The sequence below is a fragment of the Cebidichthys violaceus genome, unplaced genomic scaffold (assembly GCF_023349555.1).
Source record: "Cebidichthys violaceus isolate CVI_PGR_0920_01 unplaced genomic scaffold, fCebVio1.0.p SCAF_3, whole genome shotgun sequence".
Classification (NCBI taxonomy): domain Eukaryota; kingdom Metazoa; phylum Chordata; class Actinopteri; order Perciformes; family Stichaeidae; genus Cebidichthys; species Cebidichthys violaceus.
This window is the reverse complement of record NW_027176483.1, coordinates 7694773-7712374: the sequence shown is the minus strand read 5'-3', so window position 1 is coordinate 7712374 and position 17602 is coordinate 7694773. Positions and strand designations below refer to the sequence as shown.

Here is a 17602-nt window from a genome sequence, read left to right as displayed (position 1 = left end):
TATGATGGATTAACATTTATTTTAATTTATTACTGTATCGTGAGGAATTATTACAGCAGAAACAAACTGTTCACTTTCCTCTTTCTTATGGCTTTAGGCCATATGAAATTGCTACATGGTTTGTATTGAATCATACAACAGTAATGCAACCAGCTGTCAACAACCTTTCACCAAATTAATTTGCAGTATTGGTCTTTGCCAGGAAGGATTTCATCTATTTTCTACCCGACTGAAAATGTCTTCTTTGGGGAATAAAAATGAAACACTGCAGACACTAAGAGTATTAATGCATCTGCCATAATAAAGTGAGTAGTTGGCCAAACAGGTTGTACCTCGATGTAATATTATCACGGTAAGTAATGAAGGTTGAAACTAATCCCCCATTAACAAGGAAAGTATTGGACATTATTCACATTCACTTCTCTCCTCAAGCTGTAGGTTCAAAAGTTGATCAGAAGATGTGGGAATATAAATTTGAACACAATTGTTCAGTTTATTGGAGATGTTTCAGCCCATGAGGACTACCATATGGATAAAACGTGTTCTCTATAGTAGGTCACTGGAGAAAGGTAGTATATATTGTCAAGTCAATTTTACTTATATAACCCAATATCACAAATTGTCCTCAATGGGCTTTATAATCTGTACAGCAGGACACCCTTTATTCTAAGGCCCTCGATTCGCAAAAGGAAAAACTCCCCCCAAAACCTAATTTTAAAAGAGTTCATGACTGATTTAAATAATGTAAATAGTGTTAAATCACTGGCACTACACACAACACTGTGTGGGTATTTGTCAGCACAGCTCTTGATACTTGATAAATATATGATAGTAGTCAATCTAAAGAGTTATGGGCTCGTCTGGGATTTTAACCAGTTCTGAGACTATTGAGTATTATGACCACTTGTAGGCTGACTGGTGTTATTATATCGCAATGTGTCTTAAAAGCTTAAAACAATATTAATAATATACAAATTTGTCTGGCAGACTATGACACGATTATTGTTTCTTCAGTGTGCAGGGCCTGTCGACAAACATTTGTTGGGTATGATGCATATGACTTTATTCTCTGGCGTCCCCGTCGCTTTCTCTCAGCTAGTGAACTATCAACTCCAAGGCTGGATCGCATCCTTGAATCCTCCTCCAGCTGTCCTGACTGGGCGGGGTGAGCGCATGTACCGTCCAGACTCATATGGCAACCCGATGGATCAGCTCCATCGATATTCACGTTATTAGAAAGCGGGAGGCTGATGGATCAGTGATGTCAGCGCTCTTTGGACGCCGGTGCTGGCTGCGTGCATGAGTGTCATCACCTCGCACTGACAGAGAGCTCACATATTTTGGGGAGGTGGAGATCATGCTTTGTCATTGAAGAACTCAGCAGCAGCGTTCTCCCACTCCGGCACGTCCGACGCTCAGCATGCTGCATCCTGATGCGCTCTCGTCTGCACGCTGTGGGTTTACCTGGATTTACACGCGTTTCCCGTTTACCGCTTTCACATGACCTTCGGATTGAAGCGGCCACGTATATCGTTGACGCATTTCAATGTTTGAACCGGGGGAGAGAGGCACGTCCCAAGTGTCAAATAAGATACAACCTGTCCTGCGGATGCGCCGTCACTGTTTGCCTCCAGTGGCACCCTTACGAGATTCATGATTCATTCCTCTGTTTTCACGGACTGTCCTTAGAGCGCTTCTCTTCTCCTTCTTCAAAATGGAAATATTTCAGTCTTCCATGCGCAAACGGCTGTACAGCTTGCCGCAAAACATTGGGCAAAAAGCCATCGTGATTGACGAAGGAGACAACGGCGACAAGGACACTAAGAGGAAAAGTATTCGGCTAAAACATTTGTCCTCTCTGTCTCCTGCAAGCAGTTGCAAGAGTATTGAGGAGGCCAGGAGCGAAGACTTTGAGAGAAACGTTACTGTGAAGACCAACTTGAACGGGGACTGTCGCTTATTTCGGGGCAGCCTCTCTTCCATCACCGGGCGGCATCCTCCCGGGTCAGATCCGGCGGAGCAGCAGCGCCTCATCCCCGAGGCGGGCGTCAGAGAGAGTTACCCCGGTGAGCACAGCCCCGGGGCCCAGCAGCGAGCAACGGGTGGTCTGAGTGGCGCAGCCGGGCAAGGATATGTGTTTGACCAGTCAAGTTTTATTAAGTTGGAGGGCACCGAGCAAATCATACCTGAGGACGACCGGCTGTACCAAGCCGGCTTCATGCATCGGCAGTTTGGGGCGATGCTCCAACCGGGTGTCAACAAGTTCTCCCTGCGGATGTTGGGGAGTGAGAGGGCCGTGGAGCATGAGAGGGAGCGAGTAAAGTCTGCTGGCTTCTGGATAATCCATCCGTACAGTGATTTTAGGTAATTTGTGTGCAGAAAACCTTTCTTTACAAACAGGGCAGTCTTGGGAAGGAAAAAAAAAAGTGCAGCAGTGATCCTGTCACACATTTTTAGTCTTGTTTGACATAAAAATGTAGACATTTTTTTTAGAACATCCACATTTTGATTAAACATAAAATGCCATCAAATATGATAAGGTCACTATTAACTTAATATCATAGACACACACTGATCCCCTTTTTCTCATCACTGTGATGATGTTATGATAACATGATAATCAGGTGTGTGAGCCTGTGCAGAATAGATATCATAAGCTAAATGTGCCTCGGTAAGCTAATCCATACACGCCTTAAATAGATAAATGGCTTCATTTCTAAAAAATTATACTTTTCTAAAAACTTAACCACTCGCACTGTACAGGCCATTCTTACAGGGAAACATCTGATGTATCGTAAAGGAGTTGACTGGCATACAAAATGTCCTATTAGCACAATGACAGTCAAATTAAATCATACAGATGTGGAATATAAATCTATATTTTGTTTGGCCTTTGGGAGTGTTTGTGTGCATGATTTCATTCCCATAAGTATAGGCTTCATGACAATCTAACAAACCAATTGTCTCTGTCTATAAATTTAATTTGTACAACAAACTAAGCCAACCTGGATTCTCTAATTTAACACACGCTGTGCTGTGTTATGCATACATGCATGTTCTACATTTCATGGAACGCTGCATGCAAACCAGCATTCTGTTCATCACCGCCATCAAGGGATTTTCATGACATTTAACCTTGAGGCTCACTGTCATCATATTTCCACTGGCCAGTTGTATGCCGATGTGTGTCACTGCAGTTTTTTTCCACTCATCTGAATTACACTTTTTTTTTTGATCATTTAGCGAGGGCAATGGATTACAAAGAGTGCAGCAGGGGCTTGGAAAAGGGGTAATCAAAATAGGGTAACATGACCATTCGAGATATTAGAAGCACACATCAGTGGAGATTATTACAGTACAATTAGTCTAATGGAGCAGAGATGGTGTGGACAGGGAGGGGACACTCCACAAAACACCGAACACACAGAGACTGAGAGGTTGAAATGAAAATGATGTTGAGAGGAATCAGGACATCCAGCTGTTACATGTGTTATGAGGTGTCATTACTTAAAGCTCAGTTTGGGTCACTCTCTGAGCTTTAGGTAGCAGGGTTCTGGGCCTCTTAAGGAGGACACTTCATCCCGCAGTTTCCATTTTAAGTTACCGGTAACCTTAAAGGTTATTTGGGTCTTTTTAGCTTCTGAGAAACTGTTGTAACCAATCATTAAAACGGTCATCTTCACCCTCTGTTTCCATGACCACTGTGCATCGGCTCAGCAAATCCATGTACCCTCATCTTGTATCTTTTATAAAAAGTCTGTGTTGTTTGTAACATAAGTAACTGCTGTCTTTTAGTAAAGCTGTTCGTGGATAGAGCAGCGGACATACTGAACTGGCACGCTGCGTAAATATGGTTAATATGATTGCTGGTGGGCCTGAGCCACAGTACAGGTGTGTGTTAAGCCACTGAGCTGCATGCAGGCTGTTGTGCTTCAGCTGCGCTCTGGCATCAAGAGATAAGTATCTCTAGTACAAATGTGATCCCTTTTTCAGCTGTCCTGATTGATCTAAGCTCCTTTCACCATTTTAAGCCTTTTTGTGTTCACTTTGCTTGTAACTCCCCTCTCTTTGTGCTCTCATGCTCTTTAACATAGTTGCACTCTGACCCAAATAGTGCAAGATTCCTTTCTGGACCAGTAGAGGTCTTGAGACCCCATAACTGTCAGCTTTATTTTGATGGTAACACCAGATTGTACCAGCAAGTTGTCTGATCTTTGTGGCCTGAATGCTGTGTGCACAGTCAGCTGATCACAGTCAGTGAAATGTTCTGCAGGGGCAGTAATGCACTGTCCCCTGTGCAGACCTTTCATTTTTTTTTGTTTGGTCCAGCTGTTCCAGGGTTCTGCAGCACGGTGACGTGTGCAGAGCGGTAATGCTAACTACTCAACATCTGGCTGATGGGAGCTGACTTCTGGAGATGACATGGATTCCCAGGAGATAACGGTGGATTTAGCGAGAGAGGGGAAGTGCAATTAGGACCAGTGTGTCACCACAGAGACAGGCAGATGAAGAGAGGAACGCAAATGCTTTGTTTGGCAGAGAACAACGGAAAGCTGATAAGAACAAATGGTCACAATGTTCTCACTGGTTCCCTCTTTTTCATGATCCTCATCTGTGAAGCTTTGGTGTGATTAACTAGAATAGGTAACACTATGTTGGTCACATCTCTACTGTTGGTGGCATACTTCCTGGAAACCCATTTGAGCCCAGAAAGTGTCACATTGACCAAATTGACAGGAACACAGATAAGCTCCCTGTGGCTCTTAACTGCAACATCCATCGACATAATAATTATAGCACGCTACTCACATTTAGTCAAATGCTTTTCTCTCAGTCAATCATGAACTGAAGTTTTGAATTATACCTGTTGACAAGATGGTGAGGCGTTTATCCAATCCACACTTTTGAAAAAGTTGCATTCCCTCGTCATCAGTGTTTCCCAAAGCCCAAGATGACATCCTCAACAGTCTTGTTTTATCCACTTAAAGATCCCAAAGATATTCAGTTTACTGTCACAGAGAGTTTAAAAATACTCAAACTGATTAATCGTTTGGCAATTTTAATTCGATGGTTGACAACAAATTGATTGCCGCTCTAGTCCAGCTCATACAGTGTGATTACTGTATGCGGCCTTAGTTAGTTAATTGGTGTAATGCATGCACCCCCCCCCGACACAGTTTGTGCTGGCCTCGTAGGTGTGTCAGGCTCCTGCTGGATCGATCGGTGGTTAATAAAGTCTCTGAAATAAATCAGAAAATGTGATTACATGAATGCATGCTTTCTCGTCTCACATACATACACACCCTTAAGATTGTAATTGGTAAACGAAACACTCTGCGTTTCTTGGCTTTCATTTGATTGGCCGAGCTGCTCATTGCTGTATGTTTCCTGTGAATTGAAGTGCTCTGATATCGTCCTCTGCTATACATCAGCTACTGCAATGAGAATTTTAATGCAGTCTAAAAAGATAAATAATAAAGACAACTGAAAATAGCAAATATCACAATAGTAAAGAGAGTAATTGAAACAGCTAGGTATTAAGCTGTTGGCAAATATTTGTTAGATTTGTTAATGAGGCTATGAATTTGAATATCAATATTTTGCAGTACTTTCAAATCCAATTTGGTGACTTAACTGTGAACAAAAACTTAACACAACGCCTTTTTTCAAGCAATTCCTGATGAAATTGAACACTCTGCTGCTGGTACTCGAGGATTAAGTTAGTTGTGAAAATCAATATTTCCTCATGAGCAATTCAGATGAATACCAATAACTCATTTTCCTCTCCATCCTTGCATCCAGAAACCCAGTGTTGAACTGAATGAGATTGTTTGTCATTTCTTGCTTTGTTACTGTGTATGCTCAAACTGTTTGTTTGCATTGTTTCTAATAATTTGAACAGTCTAAATCTACTCAAATGTACTGGATTTTGAGTTCCAGAATTAGACCTCAAGTTGCACATAGATTTATTTCTATTTGAAGTTCCTACATGTCCAGAATTGCTTTGAATATGCAGCACATATTTAGTAAGCACACACACATTCAGACTCTGGCTTTAAGTCTCCTGTGTGAACCGAATGGCAACCATTGATCAAATTGGTTTCTGTTCATAATCAGAACATTTCCAATGTCAGGATATTTCCACCATTTCACTCTTTACAGACCATAACGTTTTCATCTGCTGATGATTATTAATCATTTTGTCAGTAAAATCTACAAAAATTGTGAAAAATGCCCTATGTAATTTGTCTAAAAAGTTTTAGATCAAAACTCAAATATATTCAGTTTACGATCACACATGAGAAAGAAAAACATTTTATTTTTGCTCTAACCGCTATGAAAGTCATACAAATGACAAACAACCGACAAAAATAACGTATTAATCCATGCATAAAGCATTCAACACAGTTATTTTGTCAAAGGTAGGAGTGACCCTGAATGGCCTTCGCCCGCTGTTTTCTACAACGTGAGTTATGCGTGTGGCCGTGTGTTACAGGTTCTACTGGGATCTGACCATGCTGCTGCTGATGGTGGGGAACCTCATCATCATCCCCGTGGGCATCACCTTCTTCAAGGACGAGCATACGCCGCCCTGGATCGTCTTTAACGTGGTCTCGGACACCTTCTTCCTCATGGACCTGGTCCTCAACTTCCGCACGGGCATCGTCAAGGAGGACAACACGGAGATCATCCTCGACCCGCATCAGATTAAGGTCAAATACCTGAAGACCTGGTTTGTGGTGGATTTCATCTCGTCCATACCCGTGGACTACATCTTTCTCATCGTGGAGACACGCATCGACTCAGACTTTTACAAGACGGCCCGAGCCCTGAGGATTGTCCGGTTCACCAAGATCCTCAGTCTGCTGCGGCTGCTGCGCCTCTCCAGACTCATCCGCTACATCCACCAGTGGGAAGAGGTAGATCCTGCATGGAAAGGCTCTCTGGATCTTCATATACACAACTTTACACCGGCTAATAGAGCTGCAACATTTAGTCAAAATTAGTCAGCAGCAATTTTGTTAATCATTTTAGTCATTTGTATTAGAAGAAAAATGCCCCAAATTCAATTCTCATTCAAAATAATGTTGTCCTCTGACTAAAGTGCTGTACATAGTGAGGTTTCCCTTGCATTATCAGATTTCTCCAATTTTGTAATCTCGTCTGGATTACTAAATTCTTTTTTTTCTATTTCAAGGCAAACACTTGATACTGTGTATTGTAAAAACAAATGTGCATGTTCTTAAAGCTGTAGAGTTCATTTGTTGGTTCCCCTCTGAGGCTCATACACAACCAACTGACTTAATAACATATCTTTTTCTGCATTATCTTATTTTTATGATTCCAGCTGAGGCTGCACCCACAGGCCATTAACGTTGCTTGCAGATTGTTACGCAACACTGTAACTGTAACAGCCTCTGGTGATCTATAGAAGATTAAGAACAGTATGGTCTGATGTAGGACCACTGTGTCCATCGGCCCACAAAGCACCTATTGTACATTTCAAATCCTCTGATTGCATGAGAGAGAAATAAAATTTGTTGTTTCAGTTTTATTAATGCTGATAATCTGTGTGACAGGTTTTCCATATGACCTATGACTTGGCCAGTGCCATGGTGCGCATCATGAACCTGATCGGTATGATGCTGCTGCTGTGTCACTGGGATGGCTGTCTGCAGTTCCTGGTTCCCATGCTGCAGGACTTCCCTCATGACTGCTGGGTCACTAGAAACAAGATGGTGGTAAGTGGTCTAAGTAGTCGATGGGGTCCTGCAAGAACACAAACCTTTTTGTTTTTTTCTGTGCTTGTTTTGCTGGTTAGACGTAGGTGGGTCTCTTATGTCTCATGCTTCCATGAATCAGGAGTTAGCAACATTTAAATCAAAATAATCTGACGTAATTGTCGACCTTGTTTGGTTGCTGTTAATACAATTAGATCACAGTCCAAAGACAGCGTTTTTAAATGGTAATCTTAATAAATAATATTTAATGGTATTTTTTCTTTCCAAACTCTAACTTATTTTGTTGTGGATATTTAAAATTTGTTGAGAAATACTTAAGTTTTGAAAACCCAGTCTTCAGGTACCTAAAAACCAAACAAAAACTATTTTGGTTGGTTAATAAAGAGATCCTTATAAGAAGAACAATAAAAAGATCGCGTTCAAGGCACATATTGCAGATGTCTTTGTGTGTGGAGATACAATGATTCAATTTATCGATTTGTTAGAACATTCATTTCAAGGTATTTTAGTGCATGTCTTTGGGCTGTGGGAAATTATAATTTATAATTTTCCAACTTTTTGTTGACCAAACAATCGATTATTTGAGAAAACAATCTGCAGATTTAATTGATAATGAAAATAATCATTAGTTGCATCATATTCAATACAGTATTACGTACAGAATATATTATTAGGTATACTAGTAGCTGAAATAGACTTACGCCAAAGAATAAATCAGGACAGTTATGTCAATGCAAAAGTCAGCATGCATTTTTTAAGGTGTTGTTTTCTGACAGTGTGAGCCCCAAAGCAGAGCGCTTCAAACCCAACAAACCAGGAAATTGAAGTTGTCATCACCTGTTGTCTTGATCTTAAACTGTGAATAGGCTGACACAGATTTGCTGCAGCATTAATGTTGCGGTGATAAACCTTCTCCTTCCTCCTCTTCGTCTCTTACAGAATGACACTTGGGGTCAGCAATACTCCTACGCCCTGTTCAAGGCCATGAGTCACATGCTGTGCATCGGGTACGGCCTGTACCCCCCTATCGGCATGGCTGACGTGTGGCTCACCATCCTCAGCATGATTGTGGGCGCAACCTGCTTTGCCATGTTTGTGGGGCATGCAACTGCACTCATTCAGTCTCTGGACTCCTCCAGGAGGCAGTACCAAGAAAAGGTTGGTGTTTGCTCTCTGCATAGCTTATATCTTTCTTTAGGTCCAAGTGAGTTGAAATTGGTGGTGGAAAACATTTACTTAAGTATTTTGATGTACTTGTACATCACTGGAGTATTTCCATTTTATGCTTTTTACTTCGACTCCCCTACATTTATTTAACAGCTTTATTTACTTTTTAAAAACATATGATCAGTTTATATGATCTTATGCATTAACTACCCAACAGTATGATTATTTAAAATTTGGCTACAATACATTAATGCATCAATATTGATAATCCAATAATATAATGCAAACCAATACATCAGTCACACGGGCCACATTTTCTGCTTAATGATTACTTTTATTTTCAATCATTTAAGTACAATCATCTGACAGTACTTCTATACTTTTAATTGAGTAAGATTTTGAATGCAGGTGTTTTACTTTTATGTAACTATAACTTTTTTAATTGCAATTTAAATGCAGTTTAAAGGTATAATAAGTACTCACATTATTGGTTGCTGTTTGTAAATACAGCATTGAAAATTCACCCCTCCTCTCCAGCTTAACGAGTGAGTGAGTGAGTGAGTGAGTGAGTGAGTGAGTGAGTGAGTGAGTGAGTGAGTGAGTGAGTAAGTAAGTAGCAGCAGTGGTTGCGTGAGCTAGAGGGCGAATAAAGAGACGGGGGCTGGCATTAGTGAGAACAAAGCCATGAATCAAAAGAATAAAACGTTATTTTCTGAATTGTCACGGCATTTATGTTCCAAAGCACACAAAAAACCACAACTACACCTCCTCACAAACCTGCGGGAAGGTGCCGGATATGGAATGACTGCAGCCCACGGCACGCTTCATCCTGCTGTGGCCTGTCTGCTCTGAGTCAGGCCTGTTAGTTCTGTGAGCCTCAGTACTCTGAGGAGCGTGACATAGCGGCGGTGTTTCACCTTGGAATGAGAACAGGCTGCACACCCTGCTTATTGGCTGGGGGTTACGCCTCCACTTGGGGTCCAAATGCTCTCTGCTGACGCCCAGAAATGTCCCGAAAACATGCAACACAAGAAATAAAGAGAAAATACAGGCAGAGGGCAGATACAGACACTGCCACGCACTTCAAGTGAAGGGATGATTGAGAGGGATTATACTTATATTATATATCGGTCCATACATTTTTTGGAAATTGTTAGATATTATACCTTTAAATGGTAACAATGATAAGTTACATTGTGAGTGACAAAGTATTTGTGTGAATACTTAACCCACCTGTCACAAATCTTTAGGCATTTAAGTGAGAAAAAGCCCCACAGAGGGAGACTATAAATAGATGAGAAGGGATAGAGCAACATATAAGAGTGATCACTGAAAGATTTGTGAGCTGCTGTTGGGGATTTCTAACAGAGAGACATTTGGGAGAGTTAAAGAGCGAGTTGATAAAAGCTAAACAGTAACTTACAGCAGGACATAGCTTACATAGATTGGATACATGGACCATTCGTGGTGCTTTGCCGGTAGAGTACACCGCTGAAGGACACAGTAGTTAATGTTATTAGCTGCAGCCTGCAGAGCGCAACTGTATTTGTCAGATGGGACAGAGGCACAACATCGCTCTGTGGGCAGGTTTCACAGATGGCCCGACAGTTGACTGTTAACATAATGAGACACATTACAGTCCACCTCTGAGCCAACACATCAATCACTTTAATAATTCATTCTGACATGACTTTGCATTTTCTCTTGCAGTTGTTTACTTTAATACTTATTTAAGTGATATAATAATTATTATGATTGTTATTGTTGTTATATTTATTATTTTATAAATGTAATAATTGTTTTGTTGTTTCAGTATAAGCAGGTTGAGCAGTACATGTCCTTCCACAAGCTCCCTGCCGACATGCGGCAGAGGATCCACGAATACTACGAACACCGTTATCAGGGCAAGATGTTTGACGAGGAAAGCATTTTGGAGGAGCTGAATGAGCCACTGCGAGAGGTCAGAAGTCATCGAACTTGTTGTGGTTGTTGTCTTGATGATAATAGTGCTGAGTCATCGTAATGTTGGCTTCAACATGTATCACGACTAAAGAAACGATTGGTAACACTTTACTTTTCCTATTTAAAATTTATAAGCAGTACAAAACAGTAAATGGTTTATAACACAATGCGATGGAGGTGTCAGCAGATAGAAGTGTTAATTACTATATTAGTCAACAACTATAACTCCTCCTGTTGTTACCCTTAAATGGAGGCTGCCGTATAAACAGATAATGAATGACAATATAGTAAAGTATAGTGGTTATTATTCATAGGATCATTTATAATTACTGAGAAACACTGTGCATTAACCACCACTTCAAATGTCCTTATATATATCCACTTAAAACATGTATTACGTGTGTACATACAGCTTATAAATGCTAAATAGAATTTTAGTTTTATGAAGTGAGCATGCTTGATCTAAATGGTTTACAGTTAGTTATTTATTCAATCTATAATGCCTCCCTTACTTTGCACGATAATGTTAATCGTCATATAATCTGATTAGTAATGGCTGGAGACTTTATGTGGACAGAGAACCTCATTAACGGAACGCTAAGCCGTTAACCGCCCTGCTTTGATTATGATTTAAATGTACACATTTCTGATGCGAAGGCCTCGCCTTAATTAACAGCTAAAACACTGTTTTGTATCTTCTGCAGGAGATCATCAACTTTAACTGTCGCAAACTGGTGGCCTCCATGCCTCTTTTCGCCAACGCTGATCCGAACTTTGTCACCTCCATGCTGACCAAACTGCGCTTCGAGGTCTTCCAGCCGGCCGACTACATCATCAGAGAGGGAACCATCGGCAAGAAGATGTACTTCATCCAGCACGGTGTCGTCAGTGTCCTGACCAAGAACAGCAATGACACCAAGCTGTCTGATGGCTCTTATTTTGGAGGTAATGTCTGCACACAACCTGCTGTGTGGACTGCATGCTAATATATTGTGTAGCTGACACTGAGTCAGTATGAATGTATGTGAAGGAGTGCTGATAGTGTGATTTGTTTTGATTTATTTTGCTCCGGCACTCAGCAGATTAACTTTCCTGACTATTACAGATGGGAAAAATTGTCCACATCATCTCCTTAAAAGGGCTCTGGACTAAGAGGGGCAAAGCTTTGTGATCTTTGATTCTATTTGTGGGGTTTTCCCCGTTGTTAATGCCATATTTAAAGCTGAAATCCAGAACTTTCAATTTGTTGTCACCCATGTTACATAGTCTCATTGTCTAACCGGTAGACAACCGTGTAGAAAAGTGAAATGTCATCATCAAATATCTATCAGGAAATATAAATGCATAATTTACTTTTAAGGCGGTGTGATCCAACAACTCAAGCAATTATTTCTAACCATATTTTTATGTTTAATGTTTACACTTTGATACAACCTGATGATATGGTAATCACAAAACATTAAATATTTTGGCTTACAGCTACTCAACGCAGCTGAACACACACACACACACACACACACACACACACACACACACTGATATGACAATGGTAAATGAGGACAGGAAATGTGTTTAAAGGAGAGAGCGTGTGAGTCTGTGTGTGTCTATATCCTCAATATGTCCGTCCTGAATAATATGTCCACTTTTTTTCTTTTTTTTTAAATGGGGCATTATTTTATTTTTCTGATCTCTGGCACGACAGATGAGGTCAGGACAAACTGTAAGCTGCAGAAATTGCATTAAGTGCTCCATCTGTGGGGTTCAGAGGCATCGGCCGTTTCATGTTTTATCGTCTCACACTAATAATACTATTTTTGCCCTTCCTTTGATGAATGGATCAAAAAAATATACATGTGTCTGTAATATATCACAGAACATGTCGGAGAGAAGTGGAAAATCCTCATACATTACTTCATATTAATTACCCATTTAAAAAAAATCCTTGATGTTTCTGACTTTCACTCAGCAGGACGTGTTTTAAAGAAATGGTGCAAATAATTCAACTTTTTCCCCTCTCCCCCCTGCAGAGATCTGCCTGCTCACCCGAGGCAGGAGGACGGCCAGCGTGCGAGCCGAAAACTACTGTCGGCTGTACTCTCTGTCGGTGGACAACTTCAACGAGGTGCTGGAGGAGTATCCCATGATGAGGAGGGCCTTTGAGACCGTGGCTCTCGACCGCCTGGACCGCATCGGTGAGTCATTTGCCTGTACATAGAAGCTAGTTTCATGTTTTACAGTTAGATATTATTAATTATATAAGTTTGATATTTTGCTTTGCTTTCTTCTTCTTCATATATTACATTTAAAAACAACGCTATAAAAAATAGTTTATAGCAGTCAAGGTACACGAAAATGAAATATTACAAAGAAAATATTACCATTCATACAACTCACGATTGATTAAAGTAAATCAGATTATCATTATTCTCGCATAATTAATGCATCCATAATCTTTGGATTAACAATCTTCTTCAGACAGAAACTTACTATGAATCCAATACTAAACAATAACATACTCATACATACAATTCACATTCTATCTCTTTGTTCTTTGTTTTTTGTGGTGATTTAAAACATGAATGCCCATTTGAGGCCAAGTGGCAATTTTACTACACCTAACAAGCACTTTATGGTAGTTAGATGCTTGCAGGTAGAGAGTTGAGCCACACAGTTTTCCAACTGTTTTGTGAAACAGTGTTTTGTGTTTTGGAGTACAAACGTCACCATTTTCCATTGAAAGTGTTTTTATCAAGTTAATTCTTTATGAGGGACAATTCATTATTAAACATTTTTCTTTCAGTTAGAGGAGGAGTTGTCTGAGCTGTGTGTGTAGAATAAGATGCATTTCATGGTTTGTACTCTGTACTAAGTTTTTGATCCCACTCCGTCTTTGCTGTTTCAGCCACATTGTACTGCAACACCTCACATAAGAACCGGACATCCATGTAAATTGGTTGCTGATATTTGGAAATTTTATGTGTATCACATTTAAACTCTCTAGTTGAAAGCCGCAAGGCAATGGTGCTGGGGAGTAATCCTCATATTACGCAAAGATAATTTACAAAGATGATTGCATGACCTTATTTGTGTTTTCTTAACAGGGAAGAGGAACTCTGTTCTGCAGAATAAAGTCCAGCATCACCAAAGTTCTGGCACTTTAAACTTCCAAGAAACCGAGATCATCCAAAGAATAGTGCAACATGACCGTGACATGGCCCAATGCACGCAGCTGATCCAGACCAGCCCACAGAGCCTTCACCCTCTCCCCGCTCCCCCGTCACCCACCCCGGTCATCTGGGCCCCACTGATTCAGGCCCCGCTTCAGGCTGCTGCTGCCACCACCCCGCTGGCTCTGGCCTTAGCCCATCACTCCCAGCTGCCCCCCATCCTCTTCCACCATCCTCTGGCTCCAGGCTCCCTGAAGGACCCCACCGGCCATCCAAAGAAAGTCCATGTTGGAGCGAACACGACCAGTAGCTGTGGTTCAGGGCCCAGTTCTCCTGTCAGTTCCAACAAAATCAGATCGGGGATTGAGTCTCCCACATTGGCGTCGCTCAGGGGACAGCATCTCGCAGCTGGGCCCGTGTCACCCACACTGACGTCCCAGCCCATCTTCACCAGCAGCCTGCAGCCTTTGGCCCCTCTGCCCTCACACCATCTCCCACACCACCCTCCCTACTCTGGCATGGCCTCAGTCTTCCCCATTGGCCAGACCACTGTCTCCTACACCTGCTCAGCTCAGCTCCATTCTCAGCCCTTCCACGGTGCTATGACCACCCCACCACACCCAATAGCTTTACTCCAGCAGGGGGCGACAGGTAGGCTTGCAGTGAGATTCCCAGCCCCCTCTGCCTCCACCATAAGCCCTCTCATCTCCAGCTCAGTCAGCCCCATACTAAGCCATCTGCAGCAGCCCTCTCACGCCACCGTGCAGCAGATGGGGTACAGTTATGACAGAGCAGGCAGGACATCCAGTGGTCTGAACCTCCCACATTTTCCCTTCATCACCAGCACTCAGTCCCCCACTGGATTTATTCAGCCAGGGTCTGCAGTTGTAACTGGGGCCGCAGCCTCCCTGGCGCAGCAAAGCCTTGCAGGTCTCCAGTCTGTTTTCCTCCCCCAGGTTCTCGCCGAGCACTCGGCCCTCGCCTCCCTGGCCCAGTATGGCTCCGCCGAAGCTTCGCCCTGCTACACACCTCCAGTTCATAGTCCTTGCATACAGAGTCCTGTGATGGGAAGGACAGTTTACCACAGTGAGCTCCCCAGCGCTGTGGGCTCTTGCAGCCCTCTAATCCTTCAGACCTCATGCCCTGCCAGGGTGGCCTGTACACTCAAAGAGAGGGCCGAGTCCTCGGTGGATCTCTTTACCCAGGAAATAAAGACTATCTCAGGCTCTTACAGCTCTTTACACCAGGAAAGGCCTTTGGCCATGAGCGGCTCCTCAGAAGGGGTAGCAGGGGGAACCAGCCCCTTCTCCTCCCCCATGGCTGTCAGCAAACCCTACAGCCCAATTCTGGGTCAAGTTGCTCCTGTCAGTCGGACACATTCAGGGCCTGAACCTCAGAACCAGTCCGTTGGTGTTCACTCTTCCCAGGCTAGATCCCCTGCTGAGATCTTAGAGACCGAACACAAGCAGTCCAAACTTCCATCTAACTTGTGAGGTTCAGACACACCCTCCTTTAATGCCTGAACAAAAGGAAGATCACCTCCTTATTGGCATTGTTTTAACCACTACTTTGTCAAATTTTAAAGTAGGAGGGTGTGTTATTTTAGACTGGAGATTGGTGGTTTAATTTTTAATCAGACTGAATGGATCGGGGATAATCATGGACAATGATGGATATTTTTTCTACAGGATAATGCATCTTTGAATATAGTAATAAAATCCCAAAACCTATTGATGGATATATATAGCACCTCATTAAAATATAAATTGTTCTGTGTATTGTATTATAACCACTCTTTGTTATTAAGTATTTTGTTTGAACCTCATTGTTCTGCCAATTTTGTGTAACCTTTTAGCTACACCCGTTTAGTTGGAAATTTGTCCACAGCTGTATCCCGTTATGATTGAAACCAAAAATTATTGTCCTCATTTATGTCCTTTCCCACCCCCGAGTGTGTCGTGTGAATGCAAAGTTACTAAGAGATTAGAGGATAGAGAGATGGTGCACTTTGCTTGTTTCAGAGATCACCTAACATAATGGTTTGATGACGCCATGTCTTCCAAGATAGCTTTTCAGCAATATTGCACGCCCAAATGGGTCACACAAATCAGATCTCACTAAAAAAAAAACTGAAGTAATGAATGTAATGTAATGTTTGTTTGTCTGAGTGGGAAAAGTAGGATTAATTTTTGAATGTGTTGAACTCGAGGGCGTTTACGGTTTTCTGTAGAGAACTGGAAGGTGCAACCAGTTTAAGAGAAAACACACATTTCCACAGCCGTTCCGAGACGCACCACTGATGCCAACTAATTTCAGTCTGACACTAACTTCGGTACAGAACATTTGTTTGTGTGCCATCAGCATAGTATGCAATAATTGTGTTTTTTTATAGGTATACAAAGATACTGTGAATAGAAGTACTCGAGTCAATGAGTGAGATTCTGTTTTTAGTGAGAACATATTAAAACAAGGGAATTCAATGGAATAAAAGCAATTGTGGATAATCAAACATCCTGAAACCAGCAATGCACTAAGACTGATCTGAATGTTTCTTGCACCAGTCAAAGGGCTAAAAGCAGTTACTTGGACACGTGGTTAACGAGAAGCCCTGATGGGTCACATATTGCTGCATATTTACCTCTTTCATTTTACATTATTTGATTGTAAGATTTGACATCTGTTGTTGAACAATTGCTGCTTTGTGATGCTATGCTGAATCAATACGACATGTATCACAGACTGCTTTTTTAAAACCAGACTCTTAAATCCTTATTCTTGTCAATATGTTCATGTGTTTAGATGATCCCTTTTTTCTCTCTGTGTGGACCTGTTGCCGGCAAGGAACTGTGAGCAGGTCAAACCATCGGAGGATCCTGTCCAGTGGCTTTAGCTGCCTGGTTATTGAACCTGACGTATGCTGTGACTCTGACCCCCGAGAAAAGAGAGATACTATCAGTCACTAGCCAGTCATTGTCAATGGGCTGGATCAATTCCTCATCGCTATTCTCCTCCAACCCCGCACCACCACACCGCCTGCCAGAGGCATCAGCTCGGGTTGAGTGTGAGTGCTAGTTTGAGTGCATTCAATTTGTGTAGGAGAGGACGTGTCATTCATTTATTTATATATTTATTTCTCATTTTGCTGCCTTTCAACCAACAAATGTGAGGAATCCACCACCTATGTATGTTAGGCATATTTTATTTTAGCTACTGAATTCAGTGCAATAAAATAACATGGTCAATGATGCTCGTCTTAGCTGTTGATTTCTTTTCAAGGGCAGAGTGTGGAATTTAAGGAGAATCTGATAAAACCCTGGTGAAGTTTCAGACTTTAAGCCGGATTATGAATTGAGAACTACATGATGCCGAAATTCAAAATAGCCAGGATTGTAATCTGTCAGATATTTGGCTCGTCAGTACAAACATTATTTGTTATGTTCATGGGGTTGATAACTGCTGGATTAGTGAGTATTTAGAGCTACGGCAAGGTTTGATTCAAATTAAATTGATTAAGATTTTAAGGTTGATCCAAAGCAGACAGAACTTGTACATCTACTCAAGCAC

The 17602-nt window shown here is 41.7% G+C and overlaps 1 protein-coding gene across 1 annotated transcript; it reads left to right on the top strand.

Annotated features, from left to right (window-relative positions):
- Window positions 1-1681: 1681 nt before the first annotated feature.
- Window positions 1682-17265, top strand: LOC137881801 (potassium/sodium hyperpolarization-activated cyclic nucleotide-gated channel 2-like). Its single transcript, XM_068723927.1, has 8 exons — window positions 1682-2364; window positions 6497-6920; window positions 7581-7742; window positions 8682-8900; window positions 10723-10869; window positions 11576-11816; window positions 12899-13063; window positions 13973-17265. Exons 1-8 carry the CDS (start codon window positions 1715-1717, stop codon window positions 15529-15531), a joined length of 3567 nt encoding a protein of 1188 aa, XP_068580028.1. The 5' UTR covers window positions 1682-1714; the 3' UTR covers window positions 15532-17265.
- The last annotated feature ends 337 nt before the right edge of the window (window positions 17266-17602 follow it).

Bases quoted from the DNA above. Each gene is read 5' to 3' on its own strand.
- LOC137881801 (XM_068723927.1), top strand. From the start codon at position 1,715: ATGGAAATATTTCAGTCTTCCATGCGCAAACGGCTGTACAGCTTGCCG. The intron at 6,921-7,580 runs GTAGATCCTGCA...TCTGTGTGACAG, and splicing joins ACATCCACCAGTGGGAAGAG to GTTTTCCATATGACCTATGA. The intron at 10,870-11,575 runs GTCAGAAGTCAT...TATCTTCTGCAG, and splicing joins TGAATGAGCCACTGCGAGAG to GAGATCATCAACTTTAACTG.